This window comes from Sinocyclocheilus grahami, unplaced genomic scaffold (genome assembly GCF_001515645.1).
Source record: "Sinocyclocheilus grahami isolate Dianchi unplaced genomic scaffold, SAMN03320097.WGS_v1.1 scaffold1665.1, whole genome shotgun sequence".
NCBI classification, from domain to species: Eukaryota; Metazoa; Chordata; class Actinopteri; order Cypriniformes; family Cyprinidae; genus Sinocyclocheilus; species Sinocyclocheilus grahami.
The window spans coordinates 109107-122494 of NW_015506844.1; the positions used below are offsets into that span (position 1 = coordinate 109107).

The 13388-nt window shown below is 34.1% G+C and overlaps 1 protein-coding gene across 4 annotated transcripts in view; it reads right to left on the reverse strand.

The window, feature by feature from the left end:
• Positions 1-6357: 6357 nt before the first annotated feature.
• LOC107571884 (runt-related transcription factor 1-like) overlaps positions 6358-13388 on the reverse strand; it is a 26664-nt gene continuing 19633 nt past the window's right edge. For all 4 annotated transcript variants that reach the window (XM_016258267.1, XM_016258265.1, XM_016258268.1 and 1 more), the window contains 2 exons: positions 7441-7566; positions 6358-6975 (listed from right to left, as the gene is read on the reverse strand). In XM_016258267.1, the coding sequence (XP_016113753.1) occupies positions 6461-6975; positions 7441-7566 (641 nt within the window). In that variant the 3' untranslated portion in view covers positions 6358-6460. The remainder of the gene's footprint in view (positions 6976-7440; positions 7567-13388) is intronic.

The window sequence follows — 13388 nt, forward strand, 5'->3', positions numbered from 1 at the left end:
AGTCTCTATTGTTAAAAAAAAAAAAGAAAAATTTAAAATATTGCCTTTATTGTAAACCATTGCAATTGTCTAACAAATAAATAGTCCATAAAATACATATATATATATATATACACACACTCTAGAATTAGTTTTAAAAGTCAATTGTCCAAAAAGCTTGTGTAGGTCTACTAAGACTGTAGATTTTGTGGACTAGTTAATCACTTAAATTATAATTAAAATATTTTATAATTTTATAACCAAAGTTGTACTATATATATATATATATACATATATATATATAGTACAACTTTGGTTATAAAATCTAAAATAAATGAAAGCTGATATTTGTACTCTAGTTTATTCACTCAGATTTCAGGCAAAATTTCCTCTGTCACTCCTGTCTTTCCATATGCCAGCATCTAGATTAATGGGACAATGTTGCTTCATGTCACGTTTAATTGCCGCTATTCATCATTTGCATTAGTGATTAATGATGATGTGAAGTGTCAGGAGCTGAATATTGTGGGTATGGATGAGTTGTCAGAGGTTCTGGCTCTTCAGATCGATCCTGCTGCTGGTTAGGAATGATGGCACGCGTGATGAATGACCGCCTGACCCTCAGCTAAATTTGGGCATTTTTATAATAATATAGAGATTAGACTTGGGTTTTAAAGAATCTATTTACATGAAAACAAAATCAGCTTTGCCAAAAGTAAAATAACCTCTTTATTTGAGGTGAATGAGCCCAGTAGTCTCCTCTAGAGTTCAGATCTCAATAATATCTCAAACTCTGCTCCGACTTGATCAAGATGCCAAAGTCTGCGATCAAAAGTCAGAGATCTCAATATGAATGCAAACATTTCCGAGCTGCTCCATATTAATTTAATAGCTTGTTTACTAGATGATGATTTATTTGTTGTTCATGAAATAGCAACTTCTGGCATCTGATTTCAACACTGTACCATGGTATTACCACAGTTTTTCTTAAAGGGGTCCTATTTTGCTTTTTCACTTTTTCAACTTTAGTTAGTCTGTAATGTTGCTGTTTGAGCATAAAAAAGATCTGCGACGTTACAAAGTTCAAAGTCAACTTCAAAAGGAGATATTTTATATTTAACAGAAATCACTTTTCAAAAACTACAACGAACGACTCGTTTGGACTACAACGCATATTTTTCGGGATTTGTGATATCACAAATTTCGACGAATGGGACGAGACATGCCAGACTGGGGAGAGAGGTGTTGTAATAATGTAAAATATGAAAAAAATTATGTGTTTTTCAAACAACCTAGTATGAGAGCCTGTCCTAGTACACCCCCAAAACAAAATCAAGACTTTGTAAAAGAGCATAATAGGACCCCTTTAAAATTGAATAGTTTTTTTCCTTTGTATTCACAACATAAACACTGTATTTGTGTTAAAATGTTATGTTTGCAATAGCATAACAGGATGCCTCTTTGATGAATGATGGGAACATGCAGATTTTTTTATAATGCCAAATACATATGTATTTATAACAAAAATTAAACTTTTAACAGTGCACAAATAGTTTTCAACCCCCAAATATGCATATGCAAAAATTGTAAGATTTTTTTTTTCTTTCTGAAAAGTAAAGGGACACCACTGCAAAAACAGAATGTTCATATGTATTTATTTATTTATTGTTTCAACTGACATAGTTAATATTTATTATTTTCTTTTCATTTAATACATTTAACACATAACATTGTTCTTATATGCAAATTCCTTATTTCTTTGTGCTTTTTATGTAAACGTAGTTTTACTGTGTTTCGCAAAACTTATATTCTGATTAGTTAAATATTAAATAATTGTAAAAAAAAAAGACATTTAAAACTTTAGCAAGTAATCATTAGATAGCAATAAAAAACATAAAAACAAAATACATTATATTTTATTATTAACTTATTGTTCTGAGTGGTATATAGATTTATATTTATGCAAAGATATTTGCAACTGATATTGTTTTCTGATATTATTTTAAGTTTTTTTTTAAATATTTAAATATTATTTAATTATTTTCAAAAATGTATGGCATATACTGTACCATATTAGTATGTATGCAAAGTTGTTTTGCAATCTAGATGGTTGCAATTATATTTTCTGTTTTTGTACGGTGGAATATCTTTCCAAAATAATCAAGTAGAATTGAAGCACAAAAGCACCAGACAGGCTCTGGTTACTAGAAATACTCAATTTCACAGAGTATTTCTCTCACAGACAGACAGACAGCCAGCGGTGTGTGTTTGTGGGTGTTTCTGTCATGCTGCTCATACACCCCCTGCTCTTTTTATAAAGGCGATTTGATTTTATAGGCCTTGGCCCGACTCCTAGACCACAATTATAGCCGAGGCCCGGCTGACAGTGTCCTGGGACAGGTCTGCCTTTTATTTAGCCTCTGTGTCTCCTGCGGGTCTGTGTTTAATTCTGGCCAGAAAGAGGGAAGTACAAATTGAGGGGAAGGAACATTGTAAACGCGAGCGAGCGAGAGAGAGCAGTTTATCTGTCGTATCTGCAGGCTGTGGGCAGGTCGAGGCTCGTCTCTGTGTAAATTCTTCCTGGGTCGAGAATAGTACACACAGACACATGAGCATGAAAGACGGGGTGTTTAACACTGGCACATGCTCATTAGACCAATAGATAGACCAATAATTATCTTGTCAAAGTTATAACGTTATTAATATATTATTTATACGCTTGTCTAACGTTTTTAAATGTTACTACTTGTTTAAAGGAACATTCAAAAGTAACTTTCTCATGATGTTTGCAAAGTGATAAAACGGAATGCTAGCTTTAATGTTTGCATAACTAAGCAACAACGTTTTTTAAAATGTTAAAAAATCTGGATGTTTTGAAAGTTCAGAGAACATTCAGAAATAATGTTTTCAGAACTTAATGGGAGCAAAACCTTCTCAGGCCCCGATCACACAGAACGCATTTTGCAAGTTTAAAAACGTGAGGCGTCAGGGGCGCATAAACAATAGAAACAATTTAAAAAAGGTGCCTCTCACTGCAAAAAAAACAAAAAACAAAAACGTGTTCCGTGTTTGTTGGATCTTTTAAAGGTTCTCAAAATGTTAGCACTAAAACCTTTATACATCTTTCAAGTAATGTTATTTATTTATTTGTAACACTTCAGTTAGACGTTTGTCTTAAAGTTTTTAAATGTTACTTGTAGAACATCCAAAAGTAGCGTTCCCATAATGTTTGCAAAATGTTAAAAATGGAATGTTCTCTAAATGTTCGCATAACCAAGAAAAAAAACATTTTAAAATTGTTTTATTATTATTATTATTATTAGCTAGGTTATTTCCTCGTACTCTGCATATCTCTGTACATTTGACCACTCGTTACTCATTATCGACAATTAATATTTAGTAATATTATCGATTTAACTGCACTGATGCATTTGAATGAGAACAAAACCTAAATAAATGTGACTTGACTCAAAAAAAAACAAAAAAAAACATGAAACAACTTTTGTTAATAATAATATAATAAACGTAATCTAAACTAAAATAAAAACTTGTGTTATTGCAGTTGGTTGCCAAGGCAACATTTCTTATTTTCATTATATTGATGTACTAAAATAACTGAAACTAAAATGGTAAAAAAAAAATTATAATAATGAAAACTATAGACATATTAATAGACACATATAAAAAAAATAAGAATGACAAAAACACAACAAAATTACTAAAACTTTAACTAAAATTAAAATGAAAACAGAAAATATAAAAATAAAATTCATTCAACTATTATAAAATAAATATTATAAAACTATAATAGTAGGCTATCTATAATACTAAAATAACACAGTCGACTTGTTACCTTATTGCTACTGTATTTTGCTATTATTATGACCTTTTCATTATTTTTCCATTTTTGCTTACTATTTATTTATACTTAATGCCCAGTCAAAGTAGCTGGCCAGGTTTACTGTGTATGTGACAAATACAAATCTTGACTCTTGATTGCGTGATCATAAGTGTATCTGTTTGACAGCTGGCTGAAAAATAAGAAGGAAATTCATTTGACTATTGGATTATGATGACCATGTGCATTGATCAATCGTTCACAGTATTATTTGAGACAATTTTGATTTCGTGTTGGCCTTAAAACAATAGTTCTGAGTCCTTCAATAGCAAATCCATCTTTGTCTCTACTGAAACTGTTCAGAAAAAATTAAAAAAATATGCAAACTAGATTTTAACACTTTCTTAAGGAAACTGGAATGTTGCTTGACTGTACATATGGCTGTGGTTGTAATGGTCTTTATAAGACGAAAGAGTACTATTTTGGACCAGGTGCTATGCTAATTGGACAGCTGCATTAAATACAGTACATAGGAGCATGTGAAGTCCATGTAACAACAGCACTATGGTACCATAATTTTAGGTGATTTGAAACTCTGCAGGATGACGCACCCACTGAAAAGAAATAAAACACAGTACACGTGGTAAAGAAATAAGCAGTTTCTTCACAACAAAATGTTATATTTTCCAAAGAAATGTCGAAAAGGGACAAAAAGGAAAAAATGAAGCTGCATTTCAAAAGGTTTTGCTCATTTCACAATTGTGGAAGTTGAGAACCGTGTCGAGTGTGTGAAGCGATCAAACCACCATTAACCGCCACAGTCATTTACAATCTATTTACACAAAAAATCAGGTCCATGATTCTCCCATCTTCCATCCAGCCGACCATCAAACTGTGACGTGAGAGCATCAATTGGAAAGCTTTAATTCGCAGAGACCATGTTTCGCTGTAAATCTAGCGGAGAGAACGACTGTTAAAGGCAGTGACCGGGTGAAGTCTCGTAAACCTGGAAATGTAAAGAGTCAAAAGTCTGTTGAAGCTCTTAAGAGCATATAAGAGCAGCCAGCAGAGGCTTCGCTTTGTTCACCTCGGCTTCGGGAACGACAATGGAGCGGGAAAGAAACAGCAGGCTGGGGGCTTATTGGGCATTTGTTGACCTATTCACACAATTTGTGAATGGACTACATTTGGATTCTATATTGTAGATCAATTTAAAAGTATTAGATCCCAAACAGACTCTACACAAGTTCAACACAAACTCTTCCAGCAACACAAGCTTCATTTCATGCATGTTTTACATTCAGAAATGTGTCAGAATGCAATGCGATGGCGATTACGCAAATGGACATTAGCGTAAATCATCTTCTTCTACAGTCAACTACAGTTACGGTGAAGTTTGAAGAGAACTGAGCAAAATTAGTGGACATGACTCCATTCAGTTATAATTCTGATCAACTCAGATTGTTTTCTGATATTATTTTTATTAAGTATCTGGTAACTAAACCAATATTTAACGTATTTATACAGTATATAAATATTTTAATGTATGGCATATAGCACTATATTCCTGCAAAGTTATTTTGCATGTTTTTTTTATCATTTACTTGAAATGAATTCTATAGAGATCAACTACTAATTATTTTTATTAAGTGGCTTTTTAGTATTGTCAAAAAGCAGTATTAATTATTAGACTACAATAAAAGTATTCATAATTAATTTTATTTATAGCATATTTGATATTCATTATTTGTATTGTGTCTGATAACTGATGCAATATTTACTTAAATATTCAATTATTGTCAAAAGCAGAAATAAAACAATAAGCAATCATTAGACTGCAATAAAAACAATCAGAACTTAAAATGCATAATGAATATTTATTTAATCGCTTTAAATAATAATTTAAATGTTTAGCATATAGAATTATATTTATTCAAAATGTTATTAATTTGCATGTTTATATCAGCTACCTGAATGGAGTACAAAGTAGTGATCAACTGATATTGTTTTCTGATATTCATTATTTTTATTTACTGCCAGGTGTCAGGCAACTGAAGCAATAACTATTTAAATAATTATTGTCAACAAGCAGAAATAAACAATAAGTAATCGTTAGCGTACAATAAAAAAATCAAAACATAAAATTCATTACTAGTATTTTATTTATTATTATTTTAAATGTATGCATAAATTGTTTTGTGAACTAAGTGGCTGCAAATATATTTTATTTTTGTTAGGTGGACTGTTCTATTCTTTAGCGATATGCATTTATTAACACCCAAATTGTGTTAAATTGCTTACATCATGTCGGCTAAGTGCTCACATCTGCATCTGAGTACTTGCGTAGAGTCTGTTTCTGACCTTAGATGTAACATGGTGAGTTCTGTTTTACATAAAACTGGGTGGAGCTGATGAACAATTCCGCACAGTGATGATGAGACGAACAACAACAATAATAATAACAACAATTATATTAATAATAATAATAATAATAATAATAATAATACAAACACGGTACAGCTGTAAAACAAACAAATGAGTCTCATGCTGTTCTGTGAAAAACACAAATCTGTCCATTGAGTCCAAACAGAAACCACCTCATTCAGTTGCCCTCGTCCTATTGGTCAACGACTGCTTTAAACGTCAATATGGCCTCCAGACGGCTTCCACTGGCATGCTGGTTGGTGAACTGCTGTGGCTTCCCTCTGCCTCCACCACCACCTCGCTCTGATTGGGCAGAGAGGGGTGCAAGAGGGCAGAGCCTGTGGAGGCGTTGGTGCAGGGCGGTAAGATGCGCGGTGGCGAGCGCTCGCCCCCTCCTCCTCCACCCGGCATCATGGAGAACTGGTAAGAGCCGGCGGCACTGCTGTAGTAAAGGTGATATGGGGACGTGCCGGCCTGGAAAGGTCCGGCCTGAGCCTGGGAGGAGCCCGCAGGGTATGCTGGGGGTAAGTATGTGTGGTAGCGGCCTGCCGGGCTGGTCATGGCTGACATGCCAATGCCGATGGCGTTGGTGACAGGGGTGGGTGTGTACGTAAACGCTCCGGTTGGGTACGGAACCCGTGGGTCCGAGAAACGGCCGTCCGGGAGGGAGGGGAGCGATGGGAAGGAACGCTCTAGACCGACACGAGGGTCAGTGAACGCCGTCAGATCTGGACCTAGAGGAACACGAAACATTTGCTTAGTTATATAGTTAAAAATGGGCCAAATGAGTCACTAGTTAAGTACAGACATGTGAAATCAATGTGGAGCAGCTCAGATCATTGGATGAGAAATGTTTTAATTTATACTGCAATCATATTGAGTTTTGATTGTAGACTTTTGAGCTCAGTTTGAGACACTGTTGAGATCTGAAACTCTAGAGGAGATGTGTGTGAGATTTCTGTTGTCTTTTGTCTGTGCAGAAACATCTCCAAAAGTCCTCACATGTTATCTGTTTATTGTAGTTGCTAAATCTTGTTTGCAAAACGGGGCTATTGTTAAATAAAAGTATTAAAAACCTTTTTGTTATATGAAAAATCACACGTTTTTTCATCATATATACACATTTGAATTTCTAAATATTTTATAGATAGATAGATAGAATTTTTTAAAAAGTAGGCGTGCACCATGGTGAAACTCACAGTGTATAGCGCTGGGCCTGGGGGAGATGGGTGTGGTGGAGTGAACCGCTGGGGTGGAGATGGGGCCCAGGTAAGGGTATGACTGCTCGTACGACCAGGATGGAGACGTTTGCATCTGCCTAGAATCTAAAACCAAATATTCATATTCAATAAATGACTTTATGACTGCTCTACTTCACTAGCAAATCCAAGAAATACCCTAAAAATACAGAAATAGTATTAATGGTTAATGAGAACACAGACATAAACACACACCTGCACAAACACACACACACACACACACACACACACGGTTTATGGATTACAGTTTTTCTGTCCAGCTCACTAAACTCACATGCTCACATCTCTTACAAAACAGTGGTACAGTGATGGTATTGGATGATAATATAGTAAATGACTATAATATAGTAAATGCCATATTAATGCACTATGATATTTACACTGGCGTTCAAAGGTGTGTGGTCAGTAGGATTTTTAATGATTTGGAAAGAAAATCTTCTTCTAACCAAGGCTGCATTTAATCAGAAATACAGTAAAAATTGTAAAAAAATATTATTACAATTCAAAATAACTGTTTTCTGTGTGAATATATTGCAAAACATAATTTATTCCTGTGACCAAAACTGAATTTTCAGCATCATTACTCCAGTCTTGAGTGTCACACAATCCTTCAGAAATCATTCTAAAATGCTGATTTGCTGCTCAAGAAAAAAATCTGATTATACAGCATTTATTGGAAATAGTAATCCCTTGTTACTTTATAAATGTATTAACTGTCACAATTTAATGCATCCTTGCTAAAAGTATTAATTTCTTTCAAAAACTTTTCAATGGTAGTGTATGTAAAATCAGTAGAATATTAAAAAAGGATCTTTATTCAAGACAAACACGAGGACACTGAATAAAGAAGAGCAGGAGGAGGAGAAGACATTCTCTGAGTATGAGTCTCTCTTTCTCTCTCTCTCTCTCTGATTTTTTACTTTTCTAATTTTTTATACCTGTACAATTTGTCTTGATTTTATATATATATATATATATATATATATATATACACACATACATATATAAACTGATTAATGTTTTCTGGTGATTAAAGAGATGTTTAAAAGTAAAAAAAAACTCTCTCTCTCTCGCTCTCTCTCCCCATGGTCTAATAAACGCTCGCCGATCGCCTGCAGAGTTCCAGACTGAAGGGGAGGGAGAGCCATCAGAGAGGAAGCAAATTATGCACAGCGGCCAAAAAGTGTGCGGCCCGTTTCAAGTGCAGCCAGAGTGTGGCCCGCTGCCAGGCCCTCCAGAAACCCCCTTTTTTCCTGCCTCCCTCCCCAGACTCAGGGCTTGTGATCTGGAGCAGGAGTCACACATGGCTGGGTGGGTGGCTGGAGGTGAATTCGGGCATCCGGTGCGAGTGGGACTCATTTTTTACTGGGCTTTAACACACACCCACACACACGGCTACCAAAAATGGAGATGGGAGAAATACTCACTGAATATAAGGTACTTACAAATCAGTGTGTTTGTTGTTAACTAATACTAAGACGTATAAATTAAAAATAAAGTAATTGAAATGAAGCTTAAAATAAAACTTAAATAATGCAAAAATAAAATATTAGATAAAAATGAGATACAATTCAAAATAGAAATGTCTTGGCAACTGAAATAGAATAAGTTGAAGTTGAAGTACTAAAATGGCTAAAAGTACAACCGAAATAAATATAAAGTTAAATAGAAATATATAAAAGCTTAATAAATATAAAATTGATCAAAATAAAACATAGAATTGCTCAAATTAAAATGAAAACTGAAAATATACAAATACAATTATATCATAATATCAATAAAGCTGAAATAAAATAAAATACAATAAAAATATTAGACTTCAGCTTAAAAAAAATTTAAATACTGCCTTGGCAACAAACTCAAATAAAATAAATTGAAGTTGAAGTATTAAAATGACTAAAACTAAATTAAAGTAGAAATATTTGTAAAAAATATATAAAAATGGACATGTACAAATGACAAAAGTACATACAATTACTAGAACAAACTAAAATTAAAATTAAAACTGAAAATATAAAAATAAAATCTACATCAAAATATTAATAAATAATATAAAAGTATATATATATATATATATATATATATATATATATATACAGAGCATACAGTCAAACCCCCTCAAATTCTTTGAATACTTAGGATCATGTGATATTTCAGTTTTTCTTTTTTAATAAATCTGCAAAAATGTCAACAATTCTGTGTTTTTCTGTCAATATGGGGTGCTGTGTGTACATTAATGAGGAAAAAAAATTAACTTAAATGATTTTAGCAAATGGCTGCAATATAACAAAGAGTGAAAAATTTAAGGGGGTCCGAATACTTTCCGTACCCACTGTATATAGTACTAAAATAAAATGAAAATACTCCCTCATTTTGTTCCAAACCTGTTTGGATCTAAATAGGACTAAATGCTCCATAAAAGGATTATAACAGTAGTTCACATAACTCTATATATACACACTATATTCCAGTCATACAATAAGTCTGTGCAAAAAACAGACCGATATTTAAATTCCCCATTATCATATATTTAAATATGTTACTCTGAAGATGCATTATGAAGATTTGATTATTTGATTAATGGATTATTGCCAACCGGAGCAGCTCTACTAATCTATTTCTGTCATCCATGGAAAAATGGGGTGCATACGGGTTTGGTGAGTAAATAATGACAGAATAATCATTTCTAGGTGAGAAAAGCTGACTTGGGAAAGTGTTTCTGTAATGACTCTTAGTATGGAAACACGTCTTTTAGAAGTGGGTTTGAAATCGTTTTCTTGAGAAGAATTCATTCCGATCCTCTGAGGTTTGATTTGCGGGAATGATCAAAGTTGTGAACGTTGTAACCAAAGTCTCAGTTATCAGACTGTAGATGTTTCTAGCATCCAAAATCCCCTTCAGCTAGTTCCATTTGCTCCATTTCATCAACTTTCCAAAACTATTTGGAGAAATCAAAGTGACTGAGGACATTTGAGAAGCTTAAGTTGAAGCATTAAATTTGCTAAAATAAAAACTACAACTAAAACGATACAAACACACATATAAATGTGACCCTGGAGCACAAAACCAGTCTTAAGTCGCTGGGGTATATTTGTAGCAATAGCCAAAAAATACACTGTATGAGTCAAAATTATTGATTTTTCTTTTATGCCAAAAATCATTAGGATATTAAGTAAAGATCATGTTCCATGAAGATATTTAGTAAATTTCCTACTGTAAATATATAAAAACTTAATTTTTGATTAGTCATATGCATTGCTAAGAACTTCATTTGGACAACTTTAAAGGCGATTTTCACCATCAGATTCAAAATATTCAAAAAGTTGTATCTCAGCCAAATATTGTCCTATCATAACAAACCATAGATCAATGGAAAGCTTATTTATTCAGCTTTCAGAGTATGGTTTTGTGGTCCAGGGTCACAAATATGAAATTAAAAACCTAAACTAAAATTTGAAATGTTGAAACACTAAAATAAAAAAATCCAACTAAAACCGAAATAAAAAGAAACGCACAAACATAAATATTAATATTTATAAATATTTATAAATAAACAAATACAAATAAAAGAAGCTAAAATATAAAATATTAAACTATAATATAATAAAAAATATAATCAGTTTCCAAACAGCATTTTATTGTCCAAACTTCCCTAAAAATCTGCACACACTTTTGGTCAAGCCAGAAACCTCCACAAACAAGAGTTACAAATGCACATTTATGCGTTTCCTCAAATCTGCACTCAGCAGAGCTCATCCAAACACGTCGGCACACACAAAAACACGGACACATCGGGCCCATGAGAGCAGCTGCTTCTGATTTTCATGGTATGAAAAGAGAAGTAGCAAAGAAAGAGAGAGAAAGAGAGCTCTTGAATGACTTAATAACGGTTTCCGCTGACCATAATCCCGCTGCTATTTCTGGCCGCTAGATCAGAGAGAAGCACGCGGCAGGAAACATACAGTCCAGCCCGGTTCTGTCCTTTCATCACTACATCCAGCCATTCAGCTCAATGCCAACATTTATCACTCAGGGCTTGTCAAGTTTGTCTGATGTTTCTTAGAAAATGCAATTATTGTAAGATTTTTAAATGCAAACTTCGGTGTTTTAGGAAGTCTACATTTTGATCAGTAAACAGCTCCACCATCCAGACCAGCACTAACTAACATCATTTTGGTTTCAAACCAATTTGTCTCATTTAATCACCTTATTTCCATGAATAAAATAAAACAGCACTAGATTTGGTTGCGCTTTGAATGAGGGATTTTCACACAAGCCTGCTTCCTGTCAAACACGTCTCACTTCCTCTTTTCTGCGTTCTGCTTCCTCCTCGTTACGCATTTGCAAGGTGTTCTTTCTATGATTCTCTCTCTCACACACCTTTCTCCCATCTGCACCCATGAAGGGGAAGAGAAACTAAGAGGATCTCAGTGTTTCGGAGCGAGAGGTCGGTGTTTTCAGATTGGGAAATGTTTTAAACCACGCATGAAATGCAGAAGTGCTGCTGGGGCCAAACTTAGAGCTGTGATCGGTTGATTTCTCAGAAGATGGCTCTGAACATATACACTACTGTTCAAAAGATTGAAAGAAATTCATATTTATATTCAGCAAGGATGCATTAAATTAAAAAAGTGACAGTAAAGACGTTTAAATGTTCCAAAATATTTCTATTTAAAAAAAAAGAAGTTTGATGAAGTTTTCAGTTGTGTTGCTTCATATTTTTATATTATTAGAATATTATTATTTTTATATTATATTAGAATGATCACATGCAGGATCATGTGACACCAAAGACTGGAGTATTGATGCTGAAAATTCAGCTTTGCACCACAGGGATACATTACATTTGAACATATATTCAAATATATAACAGTTATTTTAAATTGCAATAATATTTACTATTTTTCCTGTGTTTTTGTTCAAACAAACACACCCTTGGTCAGCAGAAGAGACTTCTTTCAGAAAAATTATTTCAGCAACCCTGTTTTATCATTTAAATTATAATTTGGGGAAACTCAAAACTACTGCACTCCATCTAACCATCTACTGCACTCCATCCGTTTTCAATGCAAAAACACATTGTGTGTGAATGCCACTTATTCATAACTGACGGCGTAATCGAATTACTCAAAATATTTAATAAATGAATATGCTTCACACAAAGTATCACACGTTTGATTGCCATAAATCTGCAGGAAGATTGCATATGCTCAAAAGAAACAAGGAAAGAGCAAAGAAACATTTGTGGCCCCCACAAGGCTTTTGAGGATTGTAAACTTTCCCTTCCACTGCATGTGTGTGTGTGTGTATGTGTGGCAGCACGCTCTGGCATGCTTGTCTAAGCTTCAATCAAAGGAGGCCTTGTTCGCTGTATTTGTTATGAATTTAAATTATAATTTGGGGAAACTCAAAACTACTGCACTCCATCTAACTGTTTTCAATGCAAAAACACATTGTGTGTGAATGCCACTTATTCATAACTGACGGCGTAATCGAATTACTCAAAATATTTAATAAATGAATATGCTTCACACAAAGTATCACACGTTTGATTGCCATAAATCTGCAGGAAGATTGCATATGCTCAAAAGAAACAAGGAAAGAGCAAAGAAACATTTGTGGCCCCCACAAGGCTTTTGAGGATTGTAAACTTTCCCTTCCACTGCATGTGTGTGTGTGTGTATGTGTGGCAGCACGCTCTGGCATGCTTGTCTAAGCTTCAATCAAAGGAGGCCTTGTTCGCTGTATTTGTTATGTCTGAACGTCTGATGTGTGATGTGTCCCCGCTTCCCCCCCCGTCACCTGCCAGGAACAAGCAGAACCAAAAACAACGTGCCGCACACACACACACACACACACACACACACACACACACACACACTTCCTTT